Source organism: Strix uralensis, chromosome 23 (genome assembly GCF_047716275.1).
Source record: "Strix uralensis isolate ZFMK-TIS-50842 chromosome 23, bStrUra1, whole genome shotgun sequence".
In the NCBI taxonomy this organism is placed as follows: domain Eukaryota; kingdom Metazoa; phylum Chordata; class Aves; order Strigiformes; family Strigidae; genus Strix; species Strix uralensis.
Window position 1 is genome coordinate 7880390 of NC_133994.1, and position 22322 is coordinate 7902711.

Here is a 22322-nt window from a genome sequence, read left to right on the forward strand (position 1 = left end):
GAGCTCCTTGCACACAGGGCCGGGAGCCGGCCGGGCTTGGGGCCAGCCGCCCTCCCTCGGAGATCATTTTCATGGGGCTTTAGAGGGTCCAATCCAACCGCCTCCTCCCTTCGAACCGGGGTGGGAGCTGCAAATTGGTCATCCCAGACTTTGCCAGCTCCAAAAGCCCATTGATTTGCTCCGGGGCCAGTCGAGGAGGAGGAGGAAGGTGTGCGGGGGAGGAAGGAGAAGCAGCTGGGTGCTGCTGGGGGGCTCAGTGCCACGCGGAGAGGGTGGGGAAGGGTGAGCGTGCCCATCATCGGGGCATCGGGGCTGCTGCGCGGGGAGATGCCAGGGAACCGCACGCTCCGGCTGCAGCACGGGAACCGCATCGAGGCCCTGTGCGTGCTGGGCACCCGCATCTCCGCCGACGTCTACGGGTGAGTGGGACGCCCTAACTCTTCCCTTTCCTCCTCCATCTCCACACCTCCACCTTTCTTCTCACCTTTACCCCTCGTTTTTCCTTCTGCAAATCCCCCCTCCTCACTTTCCCTTCTGGTCCCCCAAAACCCACAGCCCTGACACTGTGATTTAGTGGAATTTATGGGCAAAATCCTCTTTGGGCTTTGCAAATCTGCACAAGTCCTGGGAAAGCTTCAAGCACCCGCGTTTGTATGATACAGTATTTACCCCGGGTTTGATCCATGCGGTCAACAGGTCCAGTGTCATCTCAGAAAGCTGCTGGAGAGCGGAGGGATGAGCAGGAGCCACAGGGATAGACTGCAAAGGAGGGGATGCAGCTGGGAGAGGGGAGGAAAACAAGATCTCGTGACCAAGCAGTGTCCTGGGAAAGCATGCAAGTCCCCGCAACACCAACCCTGCTCCCCTAAAACAAACCCAACGCTGCCCTTCAAGATAATTATTCCCCCCAAAGGAAAAAGTTTAAAAGCTCATTTCATGGTTAATTCTGGACTTTGCTGCTTTTGCAAATCTCACTCCTGATATTCAAGCCAAGCAGCACAGTTACAACTCATCTGGCATCTCTCCAGGTCAAATCTCCTCCCATTGGGATTCCCAAAACCCAGAAACAAGGAAACCAAACCAGTTTTTCCATGCATAATTAAATGTAATTTAACAATTTAAGAAACACCCAGGCAGCAGCAGCAAACGAGTGCTCAGATTTCCTCTCCCCTCGCCCCCCACCGATGCAGGTTTGGCGGGGCCATCAGCATCCAATAAATGATGCTGTAATGGTGATACAGCGTGAGGTCTCGGGTGTCAGGAGAATGCACGCTCAAAGGGAGCCCGCACCTCAGGAGCTGCAAGCAGCCCAAAAATAATAATTCCGGCAAACCGGGGAAATTAGGGAAAAGGAGCCAGGAGAGGGGAAAGGGATGCACAGAGCAGCTGGGGAAGGGTAAGGACACATTGGACTGGGAGTGATTCAACACCAGCTGCTTTGGGGTTGGATAAAATCACCCCAAAAAATTAGAGTTTCCCATGGTAAAGTCTCTCAGCTGGGTTGCCACGCCGTTATGATGAGCTGTTAAATACCGACTTTGCCTCGGTTGGAAAATAAACATGGATTTCTCCATTGAAGTGTAAACCTAAGTTTGGTTCCAATGGCACCGAGTGCTTTGGCTGGGATTATTACAGATCATAATCTGCACCCATGGCTACAAAATAGACTCATTTTGCTAAAATAGCGTGTTCTGCCCTAAAAAAAAGACACTTCAAGCGTTCCCAGGAAGGGAGGAAAGGGCAGAAAGGTGCTGGCGGTGAGCGTGGAGACGCCAGCGTGCCCAGTCTTGGCTGTGTTTTGGGCAGTGAAATTAATTGCAGTGAGAACCAGGTGTTTTCGGTGCAAACCTCTAAAAATGCAGAGTGTTTTCGGCAGGGCGGCCCCGGCTGGGGCAGTCTCCTTCAGCGTGAAGCACACAGAGGGGGTGAGCGTGGAGGTGGCGTGCCGGGGCCAAGCAGAGGTCAGGTCAGCCCCTGGCAGAGGGACACGGTGGCCGCTGGACGAGGGGACTGTCCTGAGGTTCAGCATGAGCCGGGCCAGCACCGAGGTCAACGATAACAAGGTAAGAAGTGAGGTGCTGGGGTGTGGGACCTCCACAGAGGGAGAGCATCCTTCCTCAACCAGGGATTTGGGGGGTTGCAGGTAACTGTCAGCTTTTACGCGGAGGGAGGGCAGCCCATCAACCAAGCCGGGGTCTTCCTCACCGGCATCGGTGAGTAAGAAGGCTTCTGCAATGCAGCAATCCACCTCCTCAGTCCCTTGGAGTAGGGTGCTGTGATGTAGGGGCAGAGATCAACCCAAGTTTGCCGGGTCTGGGGGGCTTTTGCATCCCCCAACCTCGCTGCACCCTGGGATGATGGTGGGGTCTGTCCATCCAGGGATCTCTCTGGACGTTGATGCGGACCGGGATGGCGTGGTGGAAAAGAACAACCCCAACAAGGTAATTCAACCTCTTCCACTGCACAGAAGGCTTGCAAGAGCCTGAGCTTGCTAAAGATCCAGTGGGGTGTTTTAGGCAAGCTGGACCTGGGGTTCTGAGGGACACGGGGCCATCCTGCTCGTCAGCTGTGACAAGGAGAGCCCCTTCACGCCGGCATCAGACTGCGATGACGAAAGGGTGTTCAGCAAAGAAGGTAACACAGCTTCAAAAAAAAATCATATAAAGCAAAAAATGCTCCATTATTCCTGCTCTTTAACCTTTTTGGAGATGAAACTTTGCTTGGGAACCATCTGCCCATGAGCTGCTCTCCACCAAGCTGCTGAGTAAGCTTCCCACACGGGAATTTTTTTTTTAATGCCATGAAAACTAATTGTGGTCAAGCAGGGGCATGAAGCACGGCCAGGAAAATAGCAGAGGTGCCACTGATGGCAGAGCTTGGCCCAGGGATGCTTTGCACGGGTGAAAGGAGCTCAGGGTGAGGCAGCCAGGAATACACCCACCTGTTCCTGGAAAACTAAAACCACACGGAGCCGGTGCCCATTGGCTTTTTGAGGCCAGGGACCGGCTGTGCCAGGGCTGTGGTGGTGGTGGGGGAAAAGGGCATTTGTTTCACAGCACAGGTCACAGGTTTGCTATGCTAGCAGGACCGCAGGTTGTTTTTCCAGCTTGCAAAAGCTAGTAGCAAGGGAAAAGCAGATTTCTTGGCATGGGAGATGCAAACCCCAGGAGGGAGCATGCAAGCCAGCCAGAGCTGCATGGTGCATTCATCCATCACACAATTATTTTTGTTTGTTTGTGCCCCAGATTTGCTGGACATGTCTCGGATGGTCTTAAGGACCGAAGGGCCACCGCGCCTGCCCCGGGGGTACGAAATCGTTCTCTATATTCCTGTTTCTGACGCCGACAAAGTTGGGGTCTTTTATGTGCAGAGTAAGTCCTTCCTCACCTCCGCCTCTGTCCCTTCCTCCTCATTTGTGGTGCTTTTGAGATCCCTGCAAGCTCTTTTCTTTCTCTTTCTGACCTTGTCCTCTCCATGCTCTTCAAATGGCACTTCTGAAGCAAATCATGCCCTCAGCATGCCTTCTCCAAATTTTTCCAACACGGAATATTCTCTCTTCTCAATCAGTTGGAAAACTTTGGAGATTAACAAACACAGGGCCACAAAACCATTTAACCAAGGTCATCCAGCAAAGGAGTAGCAAAAAAAAAGCCATGTTTCCTGACACCCAGATGCTTTGTGCATGATGGCAACATGCTCTACAATACATTTTCCCCTCCTTGTTCCTTGTTATGGGCACAGTGATTTATTCCCTGGGACCAGAAGCCCTCATCCAGCCCAGAAACATGCCATTAAATAGAGGCAGTCTGTCAGCAGGAGGGTTGGTGGCATCGTCATCCCATGGCAGGTCAGAGGGGGCTGCAAGGGCAGAAACCCCATGAAAACATCTTCCTCATGACTGCTCCAACCAAGGAAAGGCCGAGACATTTTTCCTCACCTCTCTTCTCCACGACTGCAAAATTACAAGCCCCTTAACTCCTGTTTTAAGGTATTTCTGCCAGATGAAGTTGTATCCACCCACGGAGGGGGAGAAGCTCCAGCACAGAGGGATTGTGGTACCTCCTTGCACACAAGCAAAATAGGTTGGAAACCACCGCTGGAACATTGGTAATTGCCGACCTCCCCATTTCTCTTCTTGCAGATCCCTTCTTTGGGCAGCGCTACATCCACGTGCTGGGCCGGAGGAAGCTGTACCACACCGTGCAGTACATTGGTGGGGTCGCTGAGCTCGACTTCTTTATTGAGGGGCTCCGCTTTCCTGATGACACCTTCTCTGGGCTGGTCTCCATCCATGTCAGCCTTCTGGAGACACTGGTTGAGGTCTGGGGGCACCAGGGAAGGGGTGCAGATGGGAGGCTGCAACAGTCCAAGGGGCATGAATGGAGAGCAGTCCCCATGAATTTACCGCAAAAATGGCCTCAGGGGTAGAGTGTTTGGGGGGAATAGTGATAAACAGGGTGTGGAAAGTCCCCGATTTCTGCTTGCCTCCCCCAGGGTATCCCCCATACACCAGTATTCACCGACACAGTAGTGTTCAGGGTAGCACCGTGGATCATGACCCCCAACACTTTGGCACCGGTGAACGTCTTTGTCTGCAGGTAACGGCCAAGGGTTGACCCTTCCCAGTCAAATCAGCATCAGCCCCACAGTCTCCCTGGAGGTGACCCAGACAAGCTGGGGAGGTGATGGGCAGGGGGAAGGCAGCTGCCTGCAGGGGATATCCATCCTCCAGCAGCCCTTCACCCCCTTCTCTCCTGCCATCCACTTTCCCAGCATGAAGGACAACTATCTCTTCATCAAGGAGATAAAAAACCTGGTGAACAAGGCTGGCTGTGAGCTGAAGGTTTGCTTCGGCTACATCAACCGTAGGGACCGCTGGATGCAGGTAGGTGGGTACCAGAGACGGGGTAAAGCTTTCTCTCCCCGCTGATCTGCCCCATGTGGGTTTTCCTCCCTTCTTTAGGACGAGATTGAGTTTGGCTACACCCATGCTCCCCACAAAAGCTTTCCAGTGGTGCTGGACTCCCCTCAAAATACAGGGCTGGAGCAATTTCCCATCAAGAAGCTGCTGGTAAGACAGGAGTGGATTCCTTCACTCTGAGTATCCCCGCAATGGGCTGGTTTTTCCTCTCCTCTACACCTGTGAATATGCAGCAACTCCTGAGCAGGAGAGGAAAGGAAGGCATGAGAGGGATCAATTTACTTCCTCGGAAGAGAACAAGATGCAGCCAGATGCCAAAAAACATCCCTGGGGGGGCTTCTTTGCCAAGGCAAAGGGCCAGCTGCAGGCAGGGCACACAAAGAACGCTGCCTGGGAGAGCAGTGACCCTGGCCAGGGCATTTTGGGAGAGTCCAGCAGAGACAAGCATGGAAAAAAAAGATGGATTGAATGATGCCTTTGAGATATCACCATGCAGAAAGGGCAGGACACCCCCAAGTAGCCACCAAATCTCTGCCCCATACACCCAGCCAAGCCCTGGCAGCAGCATCAGCCCTGGTCTTCTCTCCTACAGTAACAGGTGAAAAGTGCAGCTCACTCTTTTTGCTGCGCATCACTTTGAGGAAGGTTAAGTGCTTTCAAAAGCATTGAAATACATCATTTCTCATGCCTGAGATGAGTACATGCAGTCCCAGCTTCATCAGGCGGGATGGGAATAGCGCTCTGATCTGCTCCTTCACAAGTAAGCTGGGCAGCCGCTCCTAGCTGTCCTCTTTAGGCATTGCTTTGCTTCATATTTAGAGAAGCAGTTTCAGCCTTTGGAGCTGCTAACACATTTTACTCCAGTTTCTGCTTTGAAGTCTGCCCTAATCCCCACTGCTATCTTTCCAATCTCATTTTCCAGCTGGGAATATTTAGCCAAATGCAACACGCACGGGTCCTCCTCTCACCCCGGCCAAGCCCTAAGCCTCTGGGACCCCACACCAGGGAAAAAGGAGACAAGAGGGCATTAGCCCCTCAAAATCAATCTGGAACTGATAGGACTTGAATGTGATCCACAAACCTGGGATGAACAAGCACCTTGACAGTCAAAACCGTACCAGCTCCATGGTTTATTAAACTGAGATAAGCTGAGAGCAGGTGTGTCATGCTTAGTCCCTCCTGCAGCACCCACGGAAAGGATCTGACCCCCAGCCATCCTCCAGATATGGACCCCAAAAATGCACAGGGAGCCTCGGAGAAGGGTAACAGCAGCTCCCTGCTGCTCCAATCAACCTCAATTTAAAAAAAAAAAAAAAGCAATTCCTAGATCATAACCACGCACCCTCAGGCCTCCCCGCTCATTTTTACTGACCTGTACATTCAGTTTACTGCTAAGGACACCCAACAACGACAAATGATTGGGACTTAATGCAAACCCAACAGATACCTGATCTTGTCCCAGGAGCTGCCCTGCGCTCCAAGCCCATGTTGGCTTGAACCAGAGAGCAAGGACAGGTTCAAGGCAGGATTTTTGTCCCACCACCGTCATTTTTGCCCTGTTTTTAACATTGCCATCTCTCCCTTGGACATTTGATGCTGGCACATGACAACCAAGGGTTAATTACCCTTGCATGCACAACACCTTCAATCCCAGATATACTAAGTCTTGAAAATCAGGGCTTAAATAGGATTTAAGTGAAGTATAGCCCTTAGGGTGACGCTTGTGCCTGGGATGGATTTACCCTCAGGGGCTGAGGTTCTTCTAGCTCGACAACAGCCATCCAGAAACTCAGCTTCAGGGCTACCCCAGCACCTAATTAGCTTAATGTGGACACTTAAACATTGGCTGCAGAATAGTAGAGGAGATCTCTCCCTGGCTCAACACCGCAACTCTGCCCCTGGCATTTGCCATTTACTACTGAGCTCAGATGACCCAGAGACCTTTATCTTCTTGCCTTTCCTTTAGCCTCTCCCCATCCACAGACAGCTTCATTCTCAATATTTTTACCCACTGGAGCAGGTCTGCGCCCAGCAGGAGGGATAAAAGCTAAGACATGGAGGCAGGGGGGGCTCGGGCCAAAGCCCACAGCAATTTCTCTTTCCCCAGGGCCCCGACTTTGGCTATGTGAGCAGAGAGCCCCTCTTTGAAGCCATCACCAGTCTCGACTCCTTCGGCAACCTGGAAGTCAGCCCACCTGTGACCGTGGCAGGGAAGGAGTATCCCCTGGGGAGGATCCTTATCGGCAGCAGCTTCCCCACGTAAGAGATGGGAAACCCACATGTTTGGGAGTAAAGGAACCACAAGTGTCCCTAAATACCATCCAAAAAAATCACATTAAGAGCCTTAATTAGTCATTCCCTGACCAGCTGCAAATCTGGTACCCTATGGAGTGCATGCACCCAATCTCTGCCTTCACATTTGCACCCTCCTCTCTTTCCTCCACCTTGATAACAATTTGTGTGTATGTACATACTGCTGCATAAATATTTATTCCCCTTATTCCCTCTCTTGGGGGTATTCTGCCCCCAGATCTGCAGGCAGGAGAATGACCAGAGTAGTGCGGGATTTCCTCTACGCCCAGCAAGTGCAGGCTCCCGTGGAGCTCTACTCCGACTGGCTGTCCATGGGCCACGTCGATGAGTTTGTCACTTTTGTGCCCACCTCTGATGCAAAGGTACCCCAAAACCCCACGCCGCTCCGTGATTACTCTTCTGAGATACTAATCCCATTGGGGAACCTCTAGGGAAAACCCCAAAGCTCCTCTCCTTGACAGTCCCAGGCAGTTATTTGCTTGGGTTTTCACCCCTGTCCCCAACATGAGGGCTCTGAACACAAAAAGGGATTTGCCAAGCTAATAATCAACACAAATAGAAGAAAAAAGGTGCCTGCAAAGGTAGTCCAAGAAATTTAAACTTCAACATTCATATGGGCTGGCTAGGGTTAACAGCTGCTTAGCATCTCCCAGATATTTTCAGAAGCTAGCTCTTTCCTCTGTCCTAGTTTTTACTGCTCCTGACACAAGACTCTTACCCCTGGGGAAACCGTGCTTTGACCTGGATGGTTCAGAAAAGGAGTATTTATGCACAGACATCCCTCACAAACCCTCGATGCAGTGCTTTTGCCCTCCCCAGGGCTGTGCTAAGCCCCTGTAAGAGATGCCATCAAGACCACAGCAGCCTCCTGCACTTCACCGAGGAGACCATTTCTGCTGGTGGAAAGCAAGCCAGGACACACACGGGGCTCAGACCCTACAAATTCACAGTTCTCAGCTTTCCATAGGATTAGCTTAATGCTGATTTTGGGCATCTCCTAGGAAAATCAGAGCATGATTATTTATTTACTCCATCCTCCCCCCACATTACAATGCCAGCCCAGAAATGAAAAAATACCACCCTAGACAGCAGCCACACCCCTCACTCCCCATCTCAGCTCACTCAAACCTTCAGCAAACCCCCTCCCAGGGGTTTGTATATCCCACCCGGGGTGGACAGGCTTGGGCACAGCTACAGCCAAAAAATTGCAGTTTTCCTCCCTGTCCCAGCAGCAGTTTAACCCCTCAGGGGTGGTTTGGTGGGTATTTGCCAACAGCATAAATCACTGCACCTCATTCAGGTATATCCCATCAGCACCGCATAAAAAAGGCACTAAATAACAGCAAACCCACCTAATTTTAATAGTTTAAGCTTGCAAAAATAAGTCCCTGAGGTCCCCCAAGGCTTTGGATAAGGGACTTTTGGTGACTGCTCTCCCTCCCGTCTCGCCCCAGCGATTTCGGATGCTGATGGCCAGCCCCGCGGCGTGCTACAAGCTCTTTCGGGAGAAGCAGAAGGAGGGCCAGGGCGAAGCCACCATGTTCAAAGGCAAGGGGACAGCGGGTGGCTTTGGCCGAGCTTTGATGTCAGCTGAGACAGCCAGAACCGCCCTGCAGAGCAGCCGGCCTGAGGGCGGCAGCGCCTGACTGACGTGCGGGTATTGGGGGGACGTGGGGACCTTTTCCCACCCAGTTGCCCTTCACGGCTGGCAAGCGGGATGCCTGCCCACCATACCCAGCCTCCTCAAACCCTATTTTGGGAAACCGAGTGGGACGGAAGGGATAAAGCCCTCTGCACGGAGGGGATGCTTGCTTGGCGGGATGGAGCATCTCTGTAAATGCCAGCAGAGCTCCAGCACAGAGTGGGACAAACGGGGGCTCTCATGTCACCCCCAATTAGCACCGTTTCTTCCCACTCGCCCTTCCCTCCCTGCAACAATGTTGTTATGGTTGGCAGTTTGAGCATCCTTTAATTGCAGTTTTGAACATTGTCCATCCACAATGGGGTTAGGGGAAGGTCTCCATACCTCCGCAGGTCCCTCTGGGTCACTGCCACATGCCCAGGACCCAGATGTCCCCAAACAAGGGGTGGCTTTTGTGGAGGTGGCAGCTCTGGTTTTATGGAGCTGAGTGGAGAAATGTAGCAGATGGTGATTCCTGTGGGCAGAAGGATGGATGATACAACCTTCCCAATGCTCTCTCCAGTGGGCAAAGGTTTTCTTCTCACCCAGTTTCCCAATAAACTAAGAACTGGGACTCCCGGCAGCCTTAACCCCAAGCTCAGGAAATCAGGATTTTGGGGACTTTTTCCACCACTGTACCCCGTCTTAAGCCAGGCTTCTGCTAGCACCACTTCATTTTGACAGGGGTTTGCATTTGTAGGGTACTTGGGGACAGACACGAAACGGGTCACCATTAACAAGGTCCTTGCCAACGACATCCTGGTGCAACAGAACCAATATGTCCAGGTAATAACCAATATTTCTCATAATAATTGATATTTCTTGCAATAGCTGCCCCAAGGTGGTGCAAACCCTTAGGGAGGTGTTGCATTTTGGCTCTCCTCCTGCATGAGATGGTTTTGGGGACTGTGCCCACCTGTGTCCCCCACCTCGACCGGCTCTTCTCCGTCCCCTCCAGCGCTGCATCGACTGGAACAGGGATGTCCTCAAGAAGGAGCTGGGTTTGACGGAGGAGGACATCATCGACCTGCCAGCCCTCTTCAAGCTCGACAAGCAGGGCAAAGCCGTGCCGTACTTCCCCAACATGGTGAGGGGGGTTCCTGCTCCTCAGGTCCTCTCCAAAAAACAGCTTATTCAGCCAGGATGAGTCCCCAAAATTGTCCCAAAAAACCACAGTATTTACAGATGCCCAGAAAAAGAAAATCTTTCCAGCCAGGCTCAGATAAGCCCAGGTCTACCATAACTTTGTGGCTGGGGTTAATCTGTGTAGCTTTGAGGCGGAAACCTTTCAAAGCGGTAAAATTGCAAGGTGTGATGTGTGTTTTAATGATAAAAAAGGGGAAAACGATGCTGGATTTGGAGGCCTGGGGGAGGGTGGCTGCAAAAAGTGGTGTCGATGTCCCATTTTGGGGTGAGGCTGATGGAGGAGAGTGGCCAGCGACTTTCCTTCAGCTTCATCAATCCCGATGCTGCTGGGCTCCCCTTGTGTCACCCCACAGGTCACCATGATCATCCTGGCCAGGGACCTGGGCATCCCCAAACCCTTCGGCCCCATGCTGGAGGGCGAATGCTGCCTGGAGCGGCGGACCCGCTCCCTCCTGGAGCCGCTGGGCCTACGCTGCCGCTTCCTCGAGGAGGTGGCCTCCTACCACGGCAGGTTTGGGGAGGTCCGCTGTGGCACCAACGTCCAGCGGCAGCCCTTTGCCTTCAAATGGTGGCATGTAACGCCATAGCGGGGCCTCCTTCCCCCTCCACCATTGCCCCAGTGGTGTTTTCAACGTGTGTTGCTTGCAATTCAGTTCATAAATAAATTTGCTGTGAGGAAAGAGACGTGGAATTAAATAATAACGGGTGATAACTGTGAGAGAACGGGAGGCAACCCCTCAGGAAGGGTGAGGCAAGGGGGACGCCATTTCGGCCCTCGGCGCCCACCATTTTGCCCTGCCTGATGTTGGGGCAAGTGGGAGGGTCTGGGGACCTCCCCTCCAAAAAGAATGAGGCTGGGAATTAATGGAGGGACGCACAATTCTCCCCCCTCTCCAAAAAGGGGGAATCCAGGGGCCCTGGCCCCGCCATCCCGCCTTGTGCCACAGAGCGCACCACACTCAACATGGCGCTTGCGGCCGCCGCCACTCCCAAGATGGCTGCCCGCGAGGCCACGCCCCTTCCTCCTCTCGCTGCGGCGCTCTATGGGCGCGCGGGCGGTTCCTTCCGCTTCCGGGGCGGGAGCGGGGTCGGAACTGCGCAACGCCAAGATGGCGGCGGCCGTAGTGGGAGTCTCCTTGAAGCGCGGTGTCTCCTCACGGCTCCTGCGGGCCGGCCCGCGGCCGGTGAGAGGCCTAGAGCCCTCCTGCCCGGGCAGTCGGGTGGGGGGGTCCTCGGGGGAGGCGTGGCTGAGGGGTTGGGGGGAAATGGAGGGGTTGGAGGGGGTGTGAAGGGAGTTGGGGGCGGGTCTGGTGGGCGGGAGGGGCTGTGTGAGATCTGGGGATGGGCAAGAGGAGAGGGGGCTGGGGAGCGGGAGGGGGTCCAGGGTGCAGCACAGGGTGTGAAGTGGGTTCAGAGTGGGTAAGAGAAGGGGAGGTGGGCTTGGGGTAGGGGGGCAAGAGCATGTGTGAGGTGGGTGCTGGGGAGGGTCTGGGGGCAAAAAGGAGTGGGAAGGGGTCTGAGATGGGTTTAGAGGGGGATAGAGGTTGACAGGAGACTGAGGGGCACGGGAGATTCAGAAGGGGTTGAGGAAGCAATGTGGGAACAGGCGGAACAGGGATGTGGGGTAATCTGGGGAGAGGTAGGGGCAGGTGGCCTGGAGGGGAAAGAAGCTCCTGGGGGAATACTGTGAGGAGGTGGTTTGTTGGCCTGGAGCCGGGTGGAGATGTGGCTGGGAGCTTCTGAGGGCAGTTTTGGGGCAGGGAGAGTCTTCAGGGCTCTGGAGGAGGGATTGTCTGCAGGCACTGCAGGAGCGCCTGTGGGTCGCCCCTTAGTTTTAGGATTATCTTGTCAGCCTCATGGAGGAGGGAGCCCCAGGATAGGGGTGGTTACATGCGCGAGCATACACTACTATAGAAAATCTGTGGGAGGGTTTTCCCAAAACTGTCTGAATGCCCAAATACAAAGCAGTGATGGGTCCTGCAGCTCTCACCCCAAACATGTGGCCTCAAGTCATTTTTTTTGCCTGGCTAAGAGCCACCCAAAGGGACCTAAGGGCTCTTTTGCTGTTGTTTGAATACAGATATGTCGGGGAGCGCAGACAGCAGCTGCGGTGGTGCCCCGTATCAAGAAGTTTGCCATCTACAGATGGGATCCCGACAAGCCTGGGGACAAGCCCCGCATGCAGACATATGAAGTGGATTTGAATAAGTGAGTATCTCCCTTTAGGGAGAGCCTTTGCTGCCAGACAGGTGCACTGGGGCTGTGTGTGCATGCAGGTTATCTGACAAGCGATAATGGAGGGTGGTTGCGGAGCACTTGAGCTGACAGCTAAAGGTGTCAGCAGTCTCATTAAGCTTCAGGGACTGTTAAAATCTTGTTGGAGTGGCCAGGGAGGTGGTGCTCAGCCATGTTACAGAGCACCTTATCCTCACACCAGGTGAGATCAATGTTAATTTCCTGATAAATCTTAGTATGATCATGTGGGATTGTTTTCCTCTCCCTCACCTGTTGGTGCTAAGTGTGACAAATAAAACTGTACCCCGAATGCCAGTGTCTCAATAGCTGTCAGCAATAAAATGGTCACTTTGTGACTTCTGTGAGGGAGTTTGGGTTTGTGAAGGTGTTTGTGACTTTAATATATTTATTTATATGGAAAATTCTGGGGCATGTTCTGAAAGGAAGCTGTTTTACATATAGCTCGCAGTCCCAGACCTGGGAGATAAGGTGGAAGCCTTATCGACTCTTCTCATAGTTTTCTTCGTGTTTAGTTACTTATGATTTGCAGGTCATGTTAAACTTGTAGTAACTACCTGCATGCTTTGGTGTAGCTATGGCCCAGAAAGCTCTTAGTTCTCTGATTCTGCGAAGGGGTGCAGTTTTCCCTGTGGTGCAGAAACCTTTGCATGGGCACATGTGCCTTGATTTCCCTGAGCTCCAGTTGCTGCTGTGCTCTTGCCAGAGGAATCACCTCAAGCCCTTTCTGAAAGCTTCAGATACAAAGCCACGCAGCTCCCGACTTGAGAAGCACATGACAGAGAACTCAAATTTGTGTGACTTGCATCAGTTAATAACTTCTGGGTGTTGCCTTGTCTGCCGTATATAAAATTACATAAGTTGTCCAGGACTGTTTGTTTTTGTGTACAGCATTGCGTGTTGTGACTAATGAGGACACGCAGACTTGTTAAAACCTGACCCAAAAGGAGAGAACCGGTAGCAAGGCACTTGGTTTTCAGTTGTGCTCTCTGAACTGTCTGCAGCTGAGCCAGATCTTCTGGGCATCAGCAAAAGGAAGGGCTTCTCTCCCACCCTGACCCTGGGGTGTGCTGAGGCAAATGGGTCATGCTGCTGATCAAGAGATCTCTATCTTGTTGCCTTGGATTGGCAAAAAAACCCCATATTCTTAACTGTAGTTGATCAAAGTCCTTTTAGGTGCTGTTTAGTTGGGTTGCCAGAGATCAAGCACTGAGGCTGGAGGGGGGGAAATTATACAGGTTCACCAGCTTTGTTTTCTGTTACAGATGTGGGCCTATGGTGCTTGATGCTCTGATCAAGATTAAAAATGAGTTGGACTCCACTCTGACCTTCCGCAGATCGTGTAGAGAAGGTAAGAAGGAATTTCCAGCCTGCTAAACTGAAGACTGTCCTTGAAGACTGTTTGTTGCCGACAGTGTACATGTAACCACTAGAAAACTTCAGGGTAGATGGCAGCGTACCACTCTCCTCTTCCAGCTGCTGCGTATGAAATACCACAGTGAATCAAGTAGTAAAGTTAAAGCTTATATTCACAGGGTGTAATCGCACAGCACTGAGCTATGAGCAATATGCTTAAACAGCCCCAGTCGTTCCTGTTTCTGTCCTAATCTTGTTCATCTTGCTGCCCTCCAGTGACGGACTGCGTAGGGAAATACAGCAGGAGAGATTACAACAGCAAAATTGAGGGGGCAGAGGTGGCAAATGGGAATGAATTGTAGGGGCTGCTTTATCTAGTGCTGCTTTGAAATAAGAAAGGGTGTAACTGGAAGAGTGCTTATGACTTCTAGGAATAGCTTCAGGAATCTTTTTTTGGCCCTTTGACTAAGCTACATGATTGATTGAGGAAAAGGCCATCTGGTGGTTTAACATGGCAGAGCGAGCGGCTGGTTCTCATGCAGGTACAAATCAGCATGTCTCCTTAACTGCATTAAAACTTACCTGTCCGGGTGACTTTCCTTATTAAAAAAAAAAATAAATCCTAATTCCTGGGTAATGTTGGGATACTGAGCTTAAAATGATAGTTGTGGAAATGCAAGGAGGGAGGATGCCTTTACGGAATGACCTTTGATTTAATTAAGTGGGTTTGCAAGTCTGAGAAAGGTGTCTAAAGATGTTTTGACTTGGATCTAAATGAAAAGCATGCTTTAACGCAGCCGTTTCCTGTAGAATCTGCATAGCAGGTGGAGGAATTTCATCTGGTGTGCTTGTTCTCACTGTCTGATACTCAGATAGCCAACGCTGTGGGAATTACTTGCCCTGAGTACTTTGAGAACCTGAAGACAGATTTTTCAAGCTGGACTGGTTCAATCTTGCCCCTTTTATACCAGGCAGGAAAAAAAAAACCAAACAGTTGTTGTTGCATACTCAGACCTGTGTCTGCAGCCCTGGTTCCCTCTCCAGCTGACTGGAAAATACTTGTAACCATTCCTCGAGTGGGAGCAATAACCTCATTCAAGTGCCAGCCTTTATCTGGCAGCGAGGGGCCAGTGCATCAGGTGCTGGGGCGGGCTAGCCGTCACTGGGAGGAGCAGTGGCATTCCTCTGACTCATATCAATTGATATGTGTCAAATTCTCCGAAATTAGAGTTTTGCCCTTTCAACATTTGTCTTGTTGATGTTTTAGGCATCGCTCTGAATTGGATACCAAGCTCCTGACCTGAGCAGTATCTGCGACAGTTCTGCAGTGGTTTTTCTTGCAAACCTTGGCCTTTCCTGCGCTTCATCTGATCCTTCTATTACTGAGAGATCATTAGTGGTGTCATTTAATCCATTTGTTAAGCTATTTATATGCTGTTTGTTCTGGCGAGTGTCTGTCCTCTCACCTTTGGGAGTTAATGAATGCAGTTTATGGCACCACTCTACCCTGGTGCAGAAGGCACAGAAAGAAGCTTCTGTCTTAGGGACTTTGTTTTATGTCCCTGACCTTCAGGGATGCTTTTGACCGTAACTAGGGCTGATGGGGGATGCGCCTGGTTCCCATGTTACAATCTTAGCGTTAGCTGCTTCGCATCGATACGAACTTGTGCTTCAAACTTATGAACAAAGCTGAATGTCTTCCCCACCCTAAGTAGCATGTAAAATTAATGAATGATGCGAAAGGGATGAAGTGTCCAAGCCACTTGTTTTCTGCTGTGGAAGGAAGTTCAACACTGAGGATGTGTTTGAGCTTTAATGAAAATGACTCCTGTGTTTGTTCTTTATTTAAATTGCAACGTGTTTGGCCCAATGGCAAGTTCTGGCGTTTTCCTTGTCACGTACAGAGTTTCTTGAAGACAGCCTGAGGGCATGTTTGGGGCCAAGAGGATCTTCCTCGAGTAGGATAAGAGGGTAAATATCTAATACTTCCCTCCTTTTCCCCCACTCAGGCATCTGTGGCTCTTGTGCTATGAACATTGCAGGTGGAAACACACTGGCCTGTATCAAAAGAATTGACCCCGATCTCAACAAGATCACTAAAATCTACCCTCTCCCCCACATGTATGTGGTGAAAGACCTTGTTCCGGTGAGTATCTGCCTCCCTCAGCTTGGGACCAAGGGTTCCAGGCAGCGTGGGGTTCAGATTGGCTGGGAAAGGATAATGCTGGGAGGTGCCAACAAGATCAGGTCTCACAATTCCCTTGTTACTCCTGCTGGTGTTCTCTGGCTTGGGTGGGTCTGAGCTTCACAGCAGTGACTAAATCTGTCCTCATTTGGAGGAATGTGGCAGGTTGAGGTAGAAAATGCCTTCTTCTGTTGGAGTGGTAGCAGATGTTCAGTCTCTCATGCATCAATTTAGCTTAATAAATGTGACCTCTTTGCCTTTTGACTCCTAGGACTTGAGTAACTTCTATGCACAGTACAAATCCATCGAGCCTTACCTGAAGAAGAAGGATGAGTCGAAACAGGGCAAGGAGCAGTACCTGCAGTCCATAGAAGACCGTCAGAAACTGGTTACTGCTTCTTTTCTGCTGTTGGAATCCCTTCCAGATAAGACCAGGGTTAAACGTTAACATGCAGTAGCTTCTAGTTCCTTTAATGACAAAGCTGTCTGGTGCAAAACCCGACGTGGGTGGAATGTGCTCCCTGAAATGCAGTGTCATGGCATGCCAGCATTGCTAGGGGTAACGTTTGCTAATGAAATGCAGTCGCGGTTGCGATGGGGCCTCTGATCTCATTTCCACTGTCTGCGCTGCGAAACCGTGTGTGTTTGTGAAAACACTGTGAAGGCTACAGGCTTGTAATATTCCAGTGGAGATAAGGCACTGCAGTTTGTGCCGGCGTGTAGCTCTGGGGCTCAGCACCGTCTTGTCTAGCTGCAGCATGCTGAGCAGCGCGCTCGTGTTGCTGCTTGCTGGGTTTTACAGCCCTAAAAACTAATGGCCAAAGCTAAACCCTTTTGGATGGGGAGGTGCAAGCATGATGTGTTAGTGCAAGTCTTCCGCTGCCTGTCTTGAGCACGGCGTTATTTTAAGGGGATTTTCTGGGAATGTGGTGGTGTTGGTCCCAAGTTTCTGCATAAAGCTGAAGGGTGTCTGAGGAGCCACGTGAACAGCTGGGACATAATAGCTTTTTAAAGAGCTGATAGTGTGGGTAAGTTCTTATCTGGATTTCCTTGGCTGCCACAGTAAGTATCATTAAATCATCAGTTTCTCTTTGGCCTCTGACATGTTTTGATGGATCCATCACTCGCTTCCCAGTTCAAAGCTCGACCTGTCAGTGCTCAGCTGGGATCGTTGCTGTGGTGCTGTCACTGAGCAGGCACAAAGTGGGCGAGCAGCCTAGATTTTGGCAAGTAGTAAAAGAGGTGAATATGAACAGCAAAGAGGAAGGCTGATTAAAGGGGATTCAGTGAAAACATGTGAGCTGCAGCCTAATTCTCTGCAGTGATCTTTGAAAGTTTTCCATGATGTGAAGTTAACGTCGATGAATAGGTCATGTGCCCGAGAGGTCGCAGCACCGTGCGACTGGTGCTGTGATGTCTTAACAACCGCAGGATTTTACAGTCTGAAAGAATCTCTATCCACGGGCAACCCTTCATAACGTTACATGATCCATACGAAAAGGGACTCTCCCTTCACGTGGTTTTCATAAAGCAGCATCCTTGAAATCACTTTCTCATTCAAGTAGAAATAAGCAAACCTAAAAATGACTGCAAGAGCTGCCTGAATCTTTCTCACAACTAATAAGCTTGCTTTTTATCTCATTGCTGAAGCTTCTCTTGCTTTGAGAACAGCCTGTGTGCAGGAGAAACTTGGATACAGTGTCATCTGAAAAACTCCCACCTTTTTCTTTCAATCATTTGAAATGTTACAATTAGAAATAAGACAAATTTAGGGTGAGAAGGTAATTGTGACTTGCCTAGCTTTCCAAAAGACTAATGCAGTAGATCTGTTACAAGATCCCGGGAGTTCTAGCATCAGGTATCTTTCTAGACTAAATTTAATGAGACCTTTGTCCCAGAACAACTTTCAGATGTGTAAATTAAGCCAGACGGGACCCTGTCTCTTAGCCTGGGGGGTTGACTGGGAGACTTGGGAGACCCTCTGTTCTTCAGAGTTTGTCTTCTACCCAGTGTCACTTCCACATAGGTCTGACTTTCTTTTCTTCAGGCCTGAAATATAAAGGCCTTAATCTCTGTAAAAATGGTGAAGTGGTTAAAGACTTGCACCATTTCCATTCTGTAAATGCTTGGGGATCCCCTCAAAGCACGTGCTGAACTAGGAGCTATCCTCCCTTAGGCTGTTGGGCAGACTTTGCTCTTCCTTCTCTCCTGTAGCGTGGCCTTAATTGGTTACGTATTTGTTCCTTTTCTTGGCCACTTACTGGGACAGACTGGAAGGGAGGAACGCAGGAAGATCAAGCAATTTTCACATTTTTCTTCAGTTTACGCTTTTTCCCTGCGTTGCCACAAAACCCTAGCTTGTTATATGGGTCGAGCTGGGAGGATTGTGTGCGTCTTGTTTCAGAGGACCTGCATGTAGGAATCACTTTCTTCCAGTGGTGCTTCTTCAGTGTAAGGTTTTTGGAGCCGCTCTGTTGTGGCAAGACACTAGAGGGGAAAGCGGTGAGGGGAGCACGTGCTCTTGTAAATACCCTCTTTAAAAAAAAAAAAAAAAAAAAGGTTTTGTCATGGGTTTCTGGAGTGGCTTGACTGTGGTCTCCCACCCCTGTGCAGGACGGACTCTACGAGTGCATCCTGTGTGCCTGCTGCAGCACCAGCTGTCCCAGTTACTGGTGGAACGGGGACAAGTACTTGGGTCCTGCAGTACTGATGCAGGTAAGGACGGACCCCGTTTCTCAGGGGGGGAGCTGCTGAGGAACTCCCCATCTAAGAGCAGTACAAATATTTGCGAGCGCAGGTGGGATAGTATTACGTAGTCCAGATCCTGGACCAGAATTCCTGAGTTAGGTGGTGCTTTTAAAATCACACACTGATTGCAACACCTTGGAGAAGCATTTGGTGTGTCCAATGCCACTGACTTTCAGGCCTATCGCTGGATGATTGACTCCAGAGATGACTACACAGAGGAACGCCTGGCACAGCTTCAAGACCCATTTTCTCTCTACCGTTGTCACACTATCATGAATTGCACAAGGACCTGCCCTAAGGTATGTGTGTGTCCTGCGTACGTCCCTTCTAGGGTTACTGGCTCGTTTCCAAACACCCTGCTTGAAACCAGTAGGAAAATACTCGCTTTGGCTTTTGTTTTCCTTGCCTTGGGTTGTTCAACCTGAAACAGTGAGTTACCAGCAGTCGTGCTTATGATAGTGACTGTACAAGAGGATGTGGTAAAGTTTGTATTACACATATCTTCCTTGTGAGCAAGGCTGGGACTTTGAGAACCTGTGTTTCCAAGATTTAGGATGCTTTTCGTGCGAGGGACACTGCCGGAAACAGTACAGGGAAGTTTGTCCTGCCTCATCCCGTCAGTGGTGTGAGCTTTGGGTAATATGTTTAACACCCCCCCCCACACACAGTGCAACCTTAAACTCCAGCAGTAGCAGTGTATTGTGCAACTCGTGTAATGGAGAAGACCTCAGCAAGTTTTCGACACCTTTGGGGAACATGTTTTATGCTGACGTCCTGCTATCAGGGCATTTCCCAGACGGTCTGTTCTCTCTAGTATTTCTTTCGAGAACTGAGCAAGCTTTCCCAAATCGGAGAGCATGCCTCTTCCTCGTCTTGTAATGACCTTGTGCCTGTTGTTGGGCAGATTATCAAGTTTTGCTCTCCTGCCAGCTGTGCTGTTTTCTAGCCAGCCTTTGCTTGCACCTGGTGGCGGTGGAGTAATCCTCCTTGAGCTGTGAAATAATATAAAGGCAAATGTCTGAGTAGATCACGGATGTGGGGAAGATGAGATGCCTGAGATCTGGGTTGATGTGTTTGTCAGGAGCACTGCATGCTGATTTTTCTGTGTATTTTTCTAAAGTGATTCACTGACTACAGATAATGCCCCCCTTTGTATGGGGAGCTAGCTTGTGATCTGGTGTCAACCATGGTTCAGCTAAAGGTGAAGGTTTGACTTGAAGATCTGGCTGTACGGAGGAATGTACGTAGTGTAGGGAAATAGTTCTTGTTGTCAAGTTTGAGACACATCTGTGGTTAATAACGCCTTTCCACTCACATGCTCTAAATCCTGGCTATTGTCTTGATCAGCCCTGAAAGGCTGCATGGTGAGCTTTGCACCAGGGTAATTTCCTGGTCGTTCTCTGTCCCACAGTGCTGCTGCTGTAATCACGACAGCGCAGGGCAGCTGTGATCCCTCTCTCATTTTGAGATTAGGCACGCTTGGTTTGGTAGCAGTGCTGCAGGATTAAGGGCCTTTGCAACATGACATGTGTCTATATTGTGGAGAAACCTTCTTAGGAAAGCTTAGCTGGCTTTTGTGTGAGGAGCATTTTCACCTTGTGACTTAGTGTTCTTGCTCACTTCTAGTGTCCTCCCATACACAACTTTTTTTTTTTTTTCAGACAAGGAGAAAAACCACCTCTCTTGTACTGTCACTGTCAAGCTTTTCCAAGGCAGTTTCCTGCCTCCAGAAGTCATCTTGTAACACCCGTAAAAGTGTTGAATTCAGTCCTACTTGAGCTTTATTAAAAGTTCCTATCGCTCTGCCACTCATTCTTCTCTTTGATCCTCGCGTTGCTGATTAAAACCAATCCTCCAAAGTCAAATGAGCGTTTTTCTTCGAGCGGTGGGAAGTGCTGCTGGTTCAGCCTCCAGGTAGAGGAGGTGAGCTCCCAGCACTGCGTCTCTACTCCAGGCTGCCTTGCTCCTTCCTTGTAAATTGAGGCTGGAGTGCAGCAAACCTGCATCAGCACACCTTAACCGAGGGGCTCTGCATACCATAATGCTCAACCTGCCTGGAGCAGGCTGTTGAGAGCTGGCCCTCCGCCTCCTCTAACCTCCCAGCTTTAAGGAAGCACAATATTAGGCTGAACACCAGCTTTTAGGGGGAAAAAAGGGTGCTGAGCACCTCCTCTGCCAGCTATTTTTGAGTAGCGCGTATTTCTGAGTTTATTACGACTTAGATCGGGGGGAGGATGCTCTGACATGCTGATGTCCGAGGAGCTAACAAACTTTTCCTTTTTAGGGTTTGAACCCTGGCAAAGCAATTGCTGAGATCAAGAAGATGATGGCAACTTACAAAGAGAAGGCGACCGCTGCGTAATGCTGTTCCCTGACTGGAAGCGTAACACACAAACGTGCTTTACCTGAAAGTAATTTATACATGATTTAGCAAGAGAAGGTTCCAGCAAGGAGTTTGGCATTTTTCTCATAGGTTTGCATGTACAATAAATACTGTAAAGAACAAATCTGGTTTGCAGTTTTTGACTCTGCGGGCAGCTGGGTCACCTCTGAGGCTCTGCTGTGGGATGAAGTGGCCCTGCAGCAGAGATGAACAGAGACAGAATTTCTGCAGTGACCTTGATCCCATGTCTTGAAAGCAAATGCCTGTGTGGGAAGAGTAGGAAGCCCTGTGGCGATTAGCAAGAAAACAATGGAAGTGGCTGGGAAAGGGGAATGTTGGAAGAATCTCACCCTGTTCTGAAATCCCCTGGGAGCTCCTTGGCGAGGAGCAAAGTGAGGACCTGGAGCTCCCAGGGTGCAGGCAGGTGGCAAAATACCTGTGGCCGTGCCACTAGGAAAGAGGTGTCTTGCCACTGCCCTGCTGGGATGCTTATTTTCATTCCAAGTCCTAAAGTAGATGAGATTTATCACAACAGGGCTGAATCTTTCTCTTTGCTCTAGTACAAGTGTTTTTTAGCTCCAGATTTCTCAAACTTGTGATGTTTGTGTAGGTTGTTGCTTTGAAGCAGTTGTTTGCAGTGCTTTCTGTTTTGCTGTTTACTACGTTTAGACCAAAAAAAAAAAAAATAATTTGAAAACTTGTGAAAACTTCTAGACATGTCATGATGCTGCTTCTGAGATGTGGTGTGGTAACCAGGATGCTGCCAGTGGGCAGCAAATTGGAAGATTGAGGTGACATAAAAGTTGTGCACAGCTCTGGAAAGGCTTACCCCAAAAATGACCCTGTTTTTCCATACATTTATCTATATCCTGCAGTAAGGGAACCTTGTGGCTGTGTCAAGAAGCCAAGCTGATGATGGTGCCTTAATTTCCATTTACAGAAATACTTCTTTTCCTGGAGCTAATGCCTTCATTCCCAAGAGCTCATGTGAGACAGACCTCCCTAGGTCAGAGATTTTACACTTAAAATCCACGTGTGTCGCGCTGCTCTTCCATGTCACTGAATTCCCCCCATTTTCTGTGTCTGGAGTGAGCTGTGGTTAAGGATGGGTGAGCGCCGGTCCTGTGTGCAGGTGCTGTGATGGAGAAGCCCCCTCAGCTGATGTTAGACAGCAGGGACGTGTTATCAGTCCCACAATACTGATATTTCTATATTTGTTGCATCCCTGCGCTTCGTAATCTCATCTGCTAAAATCCAAGGGGCTCCCAGCAACAGCTTGTATAAAAAGAGCTCTGTGATCCCCCTCCTCGCCCACTACTCCCTTCTCTTTAGTTAA

At 50.2% G+C, this 22322-nt stretch overlaps 2 protein-coding genes across 3 annotated transcripts; both read left to right on the forward strand.

Annotated features, from left to right (window-relative positions):
* Window positions 1–235: 235 nt before the first annotated feature.
* Window positions 236–10648, forward strand: LOC141953851 (protein-arginine deiminase type-2-like). Of its 2 annotated transcripts, none has more exons than XM_074892739.1 (16): window positions 236–419; window positions 1877–2063; window positions 2144–2213; window positions 2380–2441; window positions 2517–2634; window positions 3246–3371; window positions 4142–4320; window positions 4495–4598; window positions 4774–4885; window positions 4964–5071; window positions 7029–7180; window positions 7452–7596; window positions 8689–8797; window positions 9631–9701; window positions 9874–10002; window positions 10415–10648. In XM_074892739.1, exons 1-16 carry the CDS (start codon window positions 328–330, stop codon window positions 10646–10648), a joined length of 1998 nt encoding a protein of 665 aa, XP_074748840.1. In that variant the 5' UTR covers window positions 236–327. The 2 variants fall into 2 exon arrangements, with proteins under 2 accessions (XP_074748840.1, XP_074748841.1); XM_074892740.1 differs by having other exon boundaries at window positions 8689–8782; window positions 9616–9701.
* A 471-nt stretch (window positions 10649–11119) lies between these two features.
* SDHB (succinate dehydrogenase complex iron sulfur subunit B) lies at window positions 11120–21110 on the forward strand. Its single transcript, XM_074892734.1, has 8 exons — window positions 11120–11245; window positions 12142–12269; window positions 13580–13665; window positions 15680–15816; window positions 16127–16243; window positions 18469–18570; window positions 18780–18902; window positions 20888–21110. The coding sequence occupies exons 1-8, from the start codon at window positions 11171–11173 to the stop codon at window positions 20963–20965; spliced, it is 846 nt and encodes a 281-aa protein (XP_074748835.1). The 5' UTR covers window positions 11120–11170; the 3' UTR covers window positions 20966–21110.
* Window positions 21111–22322: the final 1212 nt, after the last annotated feature.

Excerpts from the sequence above, each read along its gene's own strand:
- SDHB (XM_074892734.1), top strand. The coding sequence starts at position 11,171 with ATGGCGGCGGCCGTAGTGGGAGTCTCCTTGAAGCGCGGTGTCTCCTCA. Across the intron at positions 11,246-12,141 it reads TGCGGGCCGGCCCGCGGCCG|ATATGTCGGGGAGCGCAGAC; the intron begins GTGAGAGGCCTA and ends GTTTGAATACAG. Across the intron at positions 16,244-18,468 it reads TAGAAGACCGTCAGAAACTG|GACGGACTCTACGAGTGCAT; the intron begins GTTACTGCTTCT and ends ACCCCTGTGCAG.
- LOC141953851 (XM_074892739.1), top strand. The coding sequence starts at position 328 with ATGCCAGGGAACCGCACGCTCCGGCTGCAGCACGGGAACCGCATCGAG. Across the intron at positions 2,635-3,245 it reads AAGGGTGTTCAGCAAAGAAG|ATTTGCTGGACATGTCTCGG; the intron begins GTAACACAGCTT and ends TTTGTGCCCCAG. Across the intron at positions 4,886-4,963 it reads GTAGGGACCGCTGGATGCAG|GACGAGATTGAGTTTGGCTA; the intron begins GTAGGTGGGTAC and ends TCCCTTCTTTAG.